At 41.7% G+C, this 12,356-nt stretch overlaps 1 protein-coding gene across 2 annotated transcripts in view; it reads right to left on the bottom strand.

The window, feature by feature from the left end:
- The window catches only part of GULP1 (GULP PTB domain containing engulfment adaptor 1), a 134,107-nt gene that overhangs the window by 102,158 nt on the left and 19,593 nt on the right, over positions 1 to 12,356 (bottom strand). For both annotated transcript variants that reach the window (XM_054380943.1, XM_054380942.1), the window contains exon 2: positions 1,138 to 1,226. In XM_054380943.1, coding sequence (XP_054236918.1) covers positions 1,138 to 1,165 — 28 coding nt within the window. In that variant the 5' untranslated portion in view covers positions 1,166 to 1,226. The remainder of the gene's footprint in view (positions 1 to 1,137; positions 1,227 to 12,356) is intronic.

The raw sequence follows: 12,356 nt of genomic DNA, 5'->3' as shown, positions 1-12,356 counted from the left end.
TGAAGAAAGTACAAAAAATGAAGGAATTAGACCTGTGGAGTATTTTCTAGATTACAAATTAATTGGGAAAATAGCACAGCAGCTGTCAGTAATAAAAGATGCATTTATAGTGCTCTATTTAAAAACTTATATTTAATCATAAAGAGACACTGAGAAGAGAATAAGCAAGCCAGGGGAGGAACATATATCACTGAATATTTAGTGGTTTGATATCCTTTGGGAGAGCATTCCATTTCAGACTGCTACAAATTCACAACAGCTTCCTGAAGCTAAGAGGTATTTCACTGCATGAGATATTTCAAGAGCATTGAACACGGTTTTCTATAACACCTTGTCCAAGAATAAGAATCCATGAATATATATTTTTATACATATATATATATAAATATATCTATAGAGAGAGACATATATAGATATATAAATACTCAACTCACTAACTCTTAGAAGTTCCAAAACCCTCCAGCACATCCTTTGGTGTGTGCAGGGATAAAAAAGACAAGGATAAAAACAACAAGTGTGTGTATTTTATCTCCATATCTCTAAATCTATCTATATAAATATATTTATATATTTTATATATATATATAATATTTATTTTTATATATATATATATTAAAAAACATAAATAGAGATATATAAGTGGCCTCAAGCTGCTACTGGGTAGGTTTAGACTGGACATTAGGAAACACTTTTTCATGGAAAAAGTGGTCAGGTACTGGAATGTGCTGCCCACAGAGGTGGTTGAGTCACCAAGCCTGGATGTTTTTGGGTGTGGTGCTTGGGGATATGGTTTCGGGGTGAACCTTGTAGAGTAGGTTTATCGGTTGGACTTGATGATCCTGAGGGTATTTTCCAACCCGAATGTTTCTGCATGTTTCTGTGATATATACAGACAGAGACACTTCCCTCAACAAACACTATGAAATTCAGCCTAAGCCTTACAATCCGGAAAGCTCTATAACCATCAACAACAAATGCTTTGTCCTGTACATCTTACAGAAGGCTGCCCTTCTACCATTTCTACCTAGTTAACTAGGTGTGACTATTCATAAGTAGTTCCTTGTACAATTCTTGATGTTCTAAAGAATTTATACAAGATATTTAAGCCTCACCTGGAACACAAGCTAAACTACTTACCTTTCTTCCTGCTAAAAGCACGATTCATGTTGAAAAGTCACTTCAGTCAACAATGTTTCTGGATCTGGTTTATTTTTCCCCCCTTTAGCCTGCAGAACAACACATATAAGAAAACAGAAAGTCCATCATTATATTAGACGTTAGTTCATTATCTTCATATCCAAGACAACACAAGCCACTTTAAGAAGTAATTCAAAGAAATAAAAGGGAGCTGTGCTTTGCTGAAGAACAAACTGCAGTATTGGGAAGATTTATGTTTGTATGCCCAGTGGAACTTAATATAGAAAGGCATTTTAAAGCTCTCCATGAAGCTCTTCTCACTGAGACTTCAGACACACACAGCAGATGGCATTATATGGATACATGATGGCAAATACTACACACAAATAGGTTGGGAAAAGAGCTTTGAAATGAATGCTCACTACAAGACTCGATAAAAGCATTCAGTTCACATTTGCACTGCCCTATGCTTCGTCATTTAGGCTGCCAGATTATTTCAAGCTATGCTTTCATCTTCATGCGGGCTTGACATTGTGGCAAGAGGAATCACAACACAAAGATTCCTCTTCACCCATGGATTCAATACTGAAAAAATGCCTTCTATCAGTGCAACTACCTCCTTGCTCTGATTACATCACATTATACAATAAATTCCATCTTTTCTTCACTTAAAAACACTCATAAGTTCTCTTAAAACACTCTTAAACTAACATCATCTTTCCTTCACAGTATTATCTGAGAATTTTACTCTTTACCAACACTTTGTAGCCAAAACAAACAAAACAAAAAAAAAAAAATCAGACCTATCTGTTCAATGCCAACCCCTTTTGTAGAACTTTTTTCCTTTTTCAAACATATGTAAAGATATCCCCACCACCTCTTTCCATTCTGTTCAGACCTTCCAAACAAAAGCCACATTAGTGCCCCTTCTCTGATGTCAAAGCAGTCCAGCCAAAAGCAAAAAAGGGGGGGAAATTATAAGTAAAACAACAAAGCACTTGGTATCAGATTATCTTTTTAATCAGTTAAAATACGTCCTTTGCTTTGAATAAAAACAAAAGTTAGGCCGATATTTCAAACGTAAGCATCAAGATGATTTGACAAATTCATTTACGACACTTCATGCATTTTATGAGCACTTTGCAGTTCATGTTGCTCTTCTTCAAGTAATTAAGTTCAATATCAATTAAAGCAATTATATCCCTATTTCTGTGTAGATGGTTGATATTTTCCAGATTAGAACATGTGGGTAATTACAGCTAAAACACACCTCCATTTTATTTTCAAATAATCCCTGGGATAGGCTGCCCAGGGCAGTATTAAAATACCCATCCCTGGAGAGTAGCTGTGGTGCTGAGGGACATGATTTAGTGCGGACTTGGGTTAATGGTTGGACTTGATGATCTTAAACCTCTCTTTGAGGTCTCTAAGACCTCTTTTTCATACAATCCTGTGACCAAGAACAATCCTCGTTTACCTGAGCCACAGCACAATACCCTAGAAGTGCAACTTACTCTTTGAAGTACACATACCAGATGGTTTTTGGTTTACAGATTTTGCTGAGTAATTGAGAAGCGAGGATACAATGAAATAAACCAAGGTAGGAGGATGTATCAAAACCACTAGATGGGAATTATAAAATCAAGGCTCACTGGCTGCCTTCACTATCAACAGCACTGCACAAAGTCATGGATACACAGGTCAGCAAAGCCACCAAACACCCTAATGGCTCTGAAGTCCTAGGGATGATCTCAGCAACATCACTGAACCAGGCAATGGCATTTCTGGAGTAATTCCAGTAAGTAATAGCTCACCTGGTAGGGACTTTCACTTAAGGCTGCCAACACCTAAGTAGTTCTGTTCACAGAGAGAGAATAGATCAGGACTTAAAACAGTGTAAATGATGACAATTCCATTTAAATGAGGAAACAAGCAGTGAAGAATATTAGAATTTCAAATTTTCAGGCAATTGAGGTGTTTAGCTTAGAGGCTTACTGATACAGGGAACATAGAATCACAGAATGTTAAGGGCTGGAACAGACTGCAAAAGATCATCCAGTCCAACCCCCCTGCCAAAGCAGGATCACCTATACCAGATCACATAGGAACACATCCAGGCAGGTTTTGAGTATCTCCAGGGAAGGAGACTCTACAATCCCTCTGAGCAGCCTGTTCCAGCGTTGTCACCCTCATGTGAAAAAGTTTTCTTCATGCTTCCACGGAACTTCCTATGCCTCAACTTCCAAGCACTGCCCCTTGTGCTGTCACTGGGCGCCACGGGGCATCACCGAGCAGAGCCTGACTCCATCCTCCACTCACCCTTTACATATTTATAAGCATGAATGAGGTCACCTCCCAGTCTCCTCTTCTCCAAGCTAAAGAGCCCCAGCTCCCTCAGTCTCCCTCATAAGGGAGATGTTTCACTCCCCCAATCATCCTTGTGGCTCTACGTTGGACTCTTTCTAGTAGTTCCCTGAGGTCCCTCTTGAGTGGAGGGCCCCAGAACTAGACACAATATTCCAGATGCAGAGTAGAGGCAGGGGGGGAGACAGAACTTCTGTTATAAACACTTAGGCTCTATAAGCAGTGGCAGAACTTTGTTCAGGATGTTCATCTTGTCAGTGAAAAAAAGTTTTTAGCAAAAGGATGGAGTTTTGCTTTCCCCTCTTAAATACCTCTGACAGTTTTTTTGCACAGCAATGGACTAATCACTTGGTCTAACATGGCCTTTTTTGGAACCCTTTTTATTTTTCCAATAGTATACTCCTGTCCTTATCCAAGAAACTAGCAAGTAACATATTTGAGATTGCTTATTGAGTAGAGGATCTCCTAAACAGAGACTATGCACACACATCATGAGGCTGTGGGCTGGCCACATTTCTAGAGATCACCATGCAAGTAGTATGTTCAGAACACAGCATAACCATATGGTTTTGTTCTCATGGACAAGGATGTATTACCATTGAAGTAATCTACACCAGTAAAAGGCAAAATTTATTGGCTATTTACCTAAAAATGGGCAGTATGTGCCAAACGTGTGTTCATTATTCCAATTCCAACAAAATATCAATAGAACAAAATGCAGAAATGGCTTAGGCAACAACTAGTGTTAAAACACTTAATCACTATAATTCCACTTATCACAGAAAATGCGATTAAATAGGGAAAGAAACAAAATTAGCTTAATGCAGCTACTTGTAAAACTCTGTCAAACTCCAATATGAACAACTTAATGCAGAAAAGGCAGATGGTTAAACGCCCCACAAAATTCTGCTATTTAAAATGAAGAACCTAAACACCACAAGGCTAATTTCGAATTCCTGAGCTGGGCTTGAGGTAAGAGGGTGGTGGGTATCAGACTGCTGTAAGCAGCACCACTAAGCAAAGTTAGGGTTTGATGTATCTGTGATGTCTTTGGTCACTCTATCCCAACAGACAAACAAAACCATGAGGGGCAAGCAAGCTGTTCTCTGCCCAAGGACTCTGCAAAGTTTTTCTGGTAGAGGGTGGTTTTGCTAGACACACAAAGCTGCTGGAAGAAACCAACTTGAAAACCAGTTTGTTAAAAGCTTGTAATGAAGTCAAAAGGAAAGGAAGCAAGAAAATTTCGTCATGGTTAAGGGGACCCTGTGCAGAAGCGTTCTATGAACCATAGAATCAGAGAATGCTAGGAGTTGGAAAGGACCTCTAGAGATCATCTAGTCCAACCCCCTTGCCCAAGCAGGATCACCTAGGGCAGGACATACACGAATCCAGGTGGGTTTTGAAAGTCTCTAGAGAAGACTCCACAACCTCTCTGGGTAGCTTGTTCCACTGCTCCATCACACTCAGTAAAGAAGTGTCTCCTCATGTTCAGGTGGAACTTGCTGTGTTCCAACTTACAGATGTTGTTCCTTCTCACAGAATCACAGAATATTAGGGGCTGGGTTAGACACCCTTGAAAAGAGCCTGGCACCTTCATCCTGATACTGACCCCTCAGATATTTAGAGACTTTGATAAGATCCCCTCTCAGCCTTCTATTCTTCAGAATAAACAGCCCCAGGCCTCTCAGTTTTTCTTCACAGGAGAGATGTTCAAGTCCTGCAACCATCCTCATAGGTCTCTGCTGGACTCCCTCCAGCAGATCCCCATCTCTCCTGAATTGGGTAGCCCAAAACTGGGTGCAGTGAGATCACTTGTTTAGAGAGGGTAAAGCTGTTTTAGCTATCAGAGACACCAGGGATTAGGAAAGTTGAGCAAACCATTTCATTACTCATTAATTAGGAAGACACACCTATTTGAAGAATGTTTCTCTACTTTATTCCTAGGGGTTTTCTTCAGCTTTGTCCAGAAACCAAACCCTAGCAGGAAATACAAACCTGCATGTGATTTCACAAAACAGGTTAATGGGCAAAACATGGACAGTTCTGACAGGTACAACTAGGCAAAAAAGGGTTATATCAGGCTATTTATTTTGAGGCTGAGAGACAAAGAAGACTGAAAGAGAGAAAAAGGCTTGGAATCATAGAATTGTTCGGGTTGGAAGGAACCTCAAGGATAATCCAGTTCCAAACACCCTACCATGGGCAGGGACACCTCACACTAGATCAGGTTGCTCAGAGCCACATCCAGCCTGGCTGCAAAAACCTCCAGGATGAGGCTTCTACCACCTCCCTGGGCAATCTGTTCCAGTGTCTCACCACCCCCACGGTGAAGAACTTCTTCCTAACATCCAATCTGAATCTACCCACTTCTAGTTTTGCCTCATTCCCCCTAGTCCCATCACTACCCAACATCCTGGGAAGTCCCTCCCCAGCTTTCTTGTAGGCCCCCTTCAGATACTGGAAGGCAACAATAAGGTAAGGTTAGAAAATCATTTTAGGCTAGAAAATAGTTTTCTTAAACTAATAATAATAAAAATATAAATGACAGGTACACATCCTTGGGGAGGGGGGGAAGACACAACATTCTCAGTCTGAACGAGAAGGGCATGTGAAGCTGAATATTTAAGCTGACACATCAAACTTTAAACAGTAACAGAGGAAAGCAAACATCTTCATGTCCTTTTCCCTTTATCTTCACTGTTACTAACCCTCACCAGCAAGGAGAAAACTGCAACAAGAGTCAAATGCCTGCGGTGTTTGCAGGCATTTGGACTGGTGAGTGCATGGATGGAAAGATTTGAAGGTGAAATCATCTCCTCTAATTACCTTTTCACACCAACAATAAGGCTGGTTGCTGTCTTCTGTGCTTTATGCAGCAAAGGAAACCAAACACAGGAAGAAGAGTGGCAGGCTTCCAGCTTCCAGCAGAAGCAACTGCAGTCCTCCCTGGCTGCTGAAACAACACCAAAGCTTCTACACAGACATCTTTAAATGCCTGTGGGCTCCTTCAGGAATGTTGTCTTCTGATTTGTTTTCTAAATTTAGAGCTGTCTCAGACAAGCCAAAAGAGGGAATACTTAAGAAGGGGATGAAACAAACCACCAGTGTTAACTGGTCTCAGATGTCTCTTATTTTCCTCTTAGAGATGGAGTATTTCTCAGGATTTATTTGGGGTTCCCTTTCCCTTCAAATGGCATAGGCTGGAACAATTACCTGGGTTAATTTTTTTTTTGTGAACCTCTTTTTCACAAAACATTCTTCCAAGAACACCTCCCTAAAAGCCCCACCTTGCACTCATCCTCTGTGTATAATAAAATAAAAAGGGGGATTCCAAGCTGTCCCTTCCCTCCTAAACACAGTTTCCACACAAAGCCACATTTAGCTTCAGAATCCCTGAAGACTGAGACATTTTCCCTTCTCAAATCTCAGCCTTTCAAGCATGCTGGGTAACATTTCTTAAGGAATGAAGCACCAAACGTCTTCAACCCTGTTTTCAAAAGAGCCACAGCACACAGGAATGTGTGATTCATTGACCTGCAATGGAACTAGGGCTTACAGTGTTACCTCTGAAGTTTAAGATGAGAAACTTTGGAGTGTGGCAACAGTTTAAAACTCTTTTTTTCTGAATTAAGACAAAAACACCATGAAAATATTGTCCTGATAAGACATGTCATGCAATAAAGAAATAAAGTGATATACAAAACCAACCATCATGTCATGATGTACCCCTTCCTTTTGTATGGCAACACTGGCTTGACACAACCCTTTCTCCTCTGAAACAGTAAAATCGTAAGAAAAAGATACTGACACATCAAGGAACAAAATTCAGTCCAGACTTGATTAGGGGACTACAACATCTCTCTTAGGAAGAAAGACTGAGGGACCTGGGGCTTTTTAGCCTGGAGAAGACTGAGGGGGGGAATCTTATAAATACTTAAAGGGTGGGTATGAGGAGGATGGGGTCAGTCGTTTTTCAGCATTGCCCAGTGACCAGACAAGAGGTAATGAGCAGAAACTTGAACACAGGAAGTTCCATCTAAGCCTGAGAAGGAACTTCCTTACTTAGAGGGTGTTAAAGCACTTGAATGGGCTGTCCAGAGAGGTGACGAAGTCTCCATCTCTGGAGGCATTCAAAACCCACCTAGACACCATCCTGAGCAACCTGCTCTGGGTGAACCTGCTTTAGCGGGGGGGGGGGTTGGACTAGAAAAAATTCTAGAGGTCCCTTCCAACCCCTAACATTCTCTGATTCTGTGACCCAAGCCTTCTTCACTCACATGCAGCCCTTCTTAACGTTCAGGAAACAAGCATTTACATCCAAGGTTATGCAAATGTGTCCTCTAAGTTTATAATTGATCACAGCATTAGGAATACAGGAATAAAAAACACAACAGCATTTAAACAGAATTCAGTGCTACAAAGCCTAGCAGGAAAAATACCTCCTCAAGATCCACACAACCAGCACAGCTCTATGGGCTTCACCCACACTGAACAATTTTCTGTCACCTGAAGTTCTCAGCCTGTGCTCAGGAAGCATAAATGGAGTACAAAGGAGAACATTCAGTCACTGGCAAGCTGTAACGTTCTATTTATCTCCACATTTTCAAAAACACTCCTTAGCCAGAATCAAGTGCCAAGCATACTTTTGGGGTGGAGGCAAGTCTGCAAGAAGTCCAAGATTAATTCTTGTAATTCTTCACACGTGCAGAGGGGGTAGGGAAACCGGTGGAGAAGTGGTGTTCTACCTAATGCTCTCATCTCCCCACTACTGAAGTACACCTCGCTGGTGATCTGCTCTATAGGGCAGAGCTCAAACAAGACTCTGGTGGACTGTCAGCCTGCAGAGCTGGCCCCACTGCGAGGCAGGCATGAAAATGAAGTGACCAAAGGTGTCACAGGGGCTCACCAAGTGAGAGGGAAGACAGAAGTGGTCTAGCAAATTCCAGAACAGCTGTGAAGCACATCCCTAACACATAGCTCACCTTCCAAAACACTCACTCTCCTGTGAGAAGGCTAGGCTGGCGTATCCTAATCCAAAGGCTCAAAAAACATGCCTCTTGTCTGGCAGTGATCATAGCCCCTGTTCTCCACAAGCTCCTGAAACCAGCTGGAAGGTACAGAATAATCAATCACACATGATCTGTTTTTCTTCTCGCTCAACCAGTATAAGCTTAGTACCACTGTGACAAAGATTTCTCCCCCCACAGGTAAAGCATTGCTCTGCCAAAGCTAGAGGAGTACTCAGAAACTGGAGAGAAGCAGACAGCCCTGTTTTGCTACTAATACCAACAGCAAAGAAAGGCCAGGAATCAGGAAACCTATATGAAACTCATGCATTTCAGACCAGCTGACAAAAAGTTTGAGCAAGTGGCTTTTTATTCTCCTGTTTCCTAAAAAAATACTTCTTTTCAATAGGAAAGAAGTAAACATAGACAAGTAACAGGTAAGGAAGAGGATATCATTGAGACATCTGACAGCAAAAACAACTCCTCTGGCAAGGTTACACTAACTTTTGTTTTACAGCAAGAAGAAATGTCAATTTCAAGAAATATAACAAGAACACATTTCAAGTAGAACTCCAAAGGAAAGGTGTCTAAAACTGCTGCAAGCACCAACAAATCCTCAAACAATTCGCTAATGGAACCATCTTTAAGAAAAAAAAAAGGAAAGAAAAATACAAAATTCAGTTGTTTCTCAACGACAGTTCTCTAGATTTTCAGAGTTGCATCCAGTTCTGGTGTCCCCAGCATAAGAAGGACATAAAAGTGACAAAGCGAGTCCAGAGGAGGGCCACAAGGATGATGCAAGGGCTGGGTGCCTCTGCTATGAGGATAGGCTGAGGGAGCTGGGATTATTCAGCCTGGAGAAGACCCCTGGGGCACTTCAGAGATGCCTTCTAATACCTGAAGGGAGCCTACAGGAAAGCTGGAGAGAGACTTATCGTAAGAGTGTCTAGAAACAGGACAAGGTGGAATGGTTTGAAGCTGAGAGAGAATAGGTTTAAACTGGATCTTAGGAAGAAGTTCTTCAGTGTGAGGGTGGTGAGACTCTGGAATAGGCTACCTAGGGAGGTTATGGATGTCCCTTCCCTGGAGATGTTCAAGACCAGACTGGATGAGGCCTTGGGCAATCTGGTCTCGTTGAGAGGCATCGCTGCCCATGGCAAGGGGGACTGGAGTAGATAATCTCCAAGGTCCCACCCAACCTAAGCCATACTATGATTCTATCATTTGGCTTTTAAAGCATTAGAAAAGATATATTATTTTTTCAATATTGCGGTTCTCAGCATATTTGTAAACTATTATTTTGCATTATGCTTATCAATGATTGTGTGGACATTTACTAGTGGATTCCATTAGTCACAGAACAAACTGAAGTTATTACAAACAAAAGGAGTTATTTTAAAACCAGGAATATTCCTTTCTTCCCAAACTTGTCATATTTTGCAAGAAAAAAAATTATACTCTTATTGCATTCACTATAATAGAATAATTTTAACTGAAAGCAAGAGGAGCTTCCTCATCTCTCAGATCCAGAAGTGTCAGTGTCTAGTGAAGCATGGGAAGGATTTCAGTTGTGTCAGACTAATTTTTGCTCTGCTGTACAGGAACTTAGAGATGTCAGATGCTCACAAGCCAGTAGAAAGGCTTTACACATGTTCTCTTTCAAAGAACTTGGGCACTTTCATCTGCTTCCAAAAGAGAGACAGCAAACATGTTGTTCACTTGCAGACAATAGACATCCCATTAGCCTTTTGGTCATCTAAATGGAATCTGAACAAGATTTATGCCTGCTCCACTACTTTAAGACAAATGACAGAGAGCCTGGGGAGCTTTGCCAGTGTTTTGTTTTTAACAGCAATGAAGTGAGAGTTTCAGTGATGGGGTTCACCATGAGCATGTAGAGAGAGAACAGCTCTGAGCAATAAAACAGCTCTGGTAGAAGGGATACTACACCATGAGTTGTTTGACTTGCTGTGTGAATAATTCTTCAGATTTTACACACAGTCCTTGCTTGAATGGATAGATACAGTTGAAGTGTGTCCTGACACTGAATATGGCTACTCCTATGTCAGCATCATGCTTTCTTGTCTGGAAGATCCAATTGCTCCACACACTATCTAGAGAAGCTATTTCTTTAATTACTGGCAAATTATTTTCAAACCTCTACTGTACTTCCTTTGCCAGCGAGGAAGTAGAAGGAAAAAGTATGTGAAATTGTCAGATGTCTGAACAACAGCAGTTCTGGAACAGCAGTGCTGGAAGGTGTCCAGAGAAGGGCCACAAGGATGATCAGAGGGCTGGAGCTCCTCTCCTATGAGGACAGACTGAGTGAGTTGGGACTGTTCAGTCTGGAGAAGAGAAGGCTCTGAGGAGACCTTCTTATGGCCTTCCAGTATCTTAAGGGGGCTCCAAGAAAGCTGGGGAGGGACTATTTAGGTTGTCAGGTAGTGACAGGACTGGGGGGAATGGATCCAAGCTAGAGGAGGGGAGATTTAGGTTAGACATAGGAAGAAGTTCTTCACCATGAGGAGGGTGAGACACTGGAACAGGTTGCCCAGGGAGGTGGTGGAAGCCTCATCCCTGGAAGTTTTTAAGGCCAGGCTGGATGTGACTCTGGGCAACCTGATGTAGTGTGAAGTGTCCCTGCCCATGGCAGTGGGGTTGGAACTGGATGATCCTTTGAGGTCCCTTCCAACCCTGACAATTCTGTGAAATTCTTATAACCTTAACCGCTGCACAAGGTTGACATTTAATTGTATTCATTGCATTTTGACAATCACATTGTAAAAAGTGCTGCTGACAGGAAAGGCAGAGATAAGGCAACTCAGCAGGTATTCTGAAGGTAATCTCCAAATAAAGCACAGCAATTTTAGAAATAATATAGCTCCATTCTGCTCATGATATTGAGCAGATCTGTGGCAGAGGTAGGACAGTTTAACAACAGTTTCTACTGCTTTACCAAAAGGATATTTAGCTGAATTAGAAGAATGCATTAGACTTATTGTTGTGCACACATGTTCAGTGGGTCCCTTAAGACCACTCAGTGTGCTTCCCTCAAGATGCACTAAACTTAACTGAAGTTCAAAAGCTGATTACTGATGTTCATAAGATGATTAAGAGGAAGTGAAATACCCAGATGTCTGTTTAGATGGAAGCAACTTCTAATTTCTGGGTAGGTACCAAGGAACGACCAGCAAGAAAAGAGAGTGAGGAGAAATGTGCCTGCATCTCCCCTCACACACCTCCCTGTATTACCTGTGCTCAGCTCTGGAGCCCCCAGCACAAGACAGACATGGAACTCTTACGAGTGGGTCTTGAGGATGGCTATGAAGATGATCACATGGCTGGAGAACCGATCATATGAAGACAGGTTGAAAGAGCTGTGGTTGATCAGCATGGAGAAAAGAAGGCTCTGAGGACACCTAATTGTGGCCTTCCAATATTTAAAGGAGACTACAGAAGAGCTAGGGAGGGACTTTTCACAAAGGCACGGAGTGACAGGGTGAAAGGTAATGGCTTCAAACTGCAAGAAGCTCAACTTCGATTAGACATTAGGGATAAGTTTTTCCTCACGAGGACAGTGAGGCACCAGAACAGGTTGCCCAAAGAAGTTCTGGAGATTCCAAGTATGGAAGATGGGGCCTTGAGCAACCTGGTCTAGTACAAGGTGTCCTTACCCATAGCAGGGCAGTGGGAATTAGATGATCTTTAAATCAAACCCGTCTGTGATCTTTGCTCCTGTACAGACTTCAGAGCACACAGTAGATGTTTGCTGCAGTCCTCTCTCTGGTGGCTTAGCAGGCTTGTTCCAACTTATTATAAATGCAAAACGAAAGAATTAGTCATCCTTTC

The sequence above is a fragment of the Indicator indicator genome, chromosome 5 (assembly GCF_027791375.1).
Source record: "Indicator indicator isolate 239-I01 chromosome 5, UM_Iind_1.1, whole genome shotgun sequence".
Taxonomy (NCBI): domain Eukaryota; kingdom Metazoa; phylum Chordata; class Aves; order Piciformes; family Indicatoridae; genus Indicator; species Indicator indicator.
This window is presented reverse-complemented; position numbering and strand designations above follow the sequence as displayed.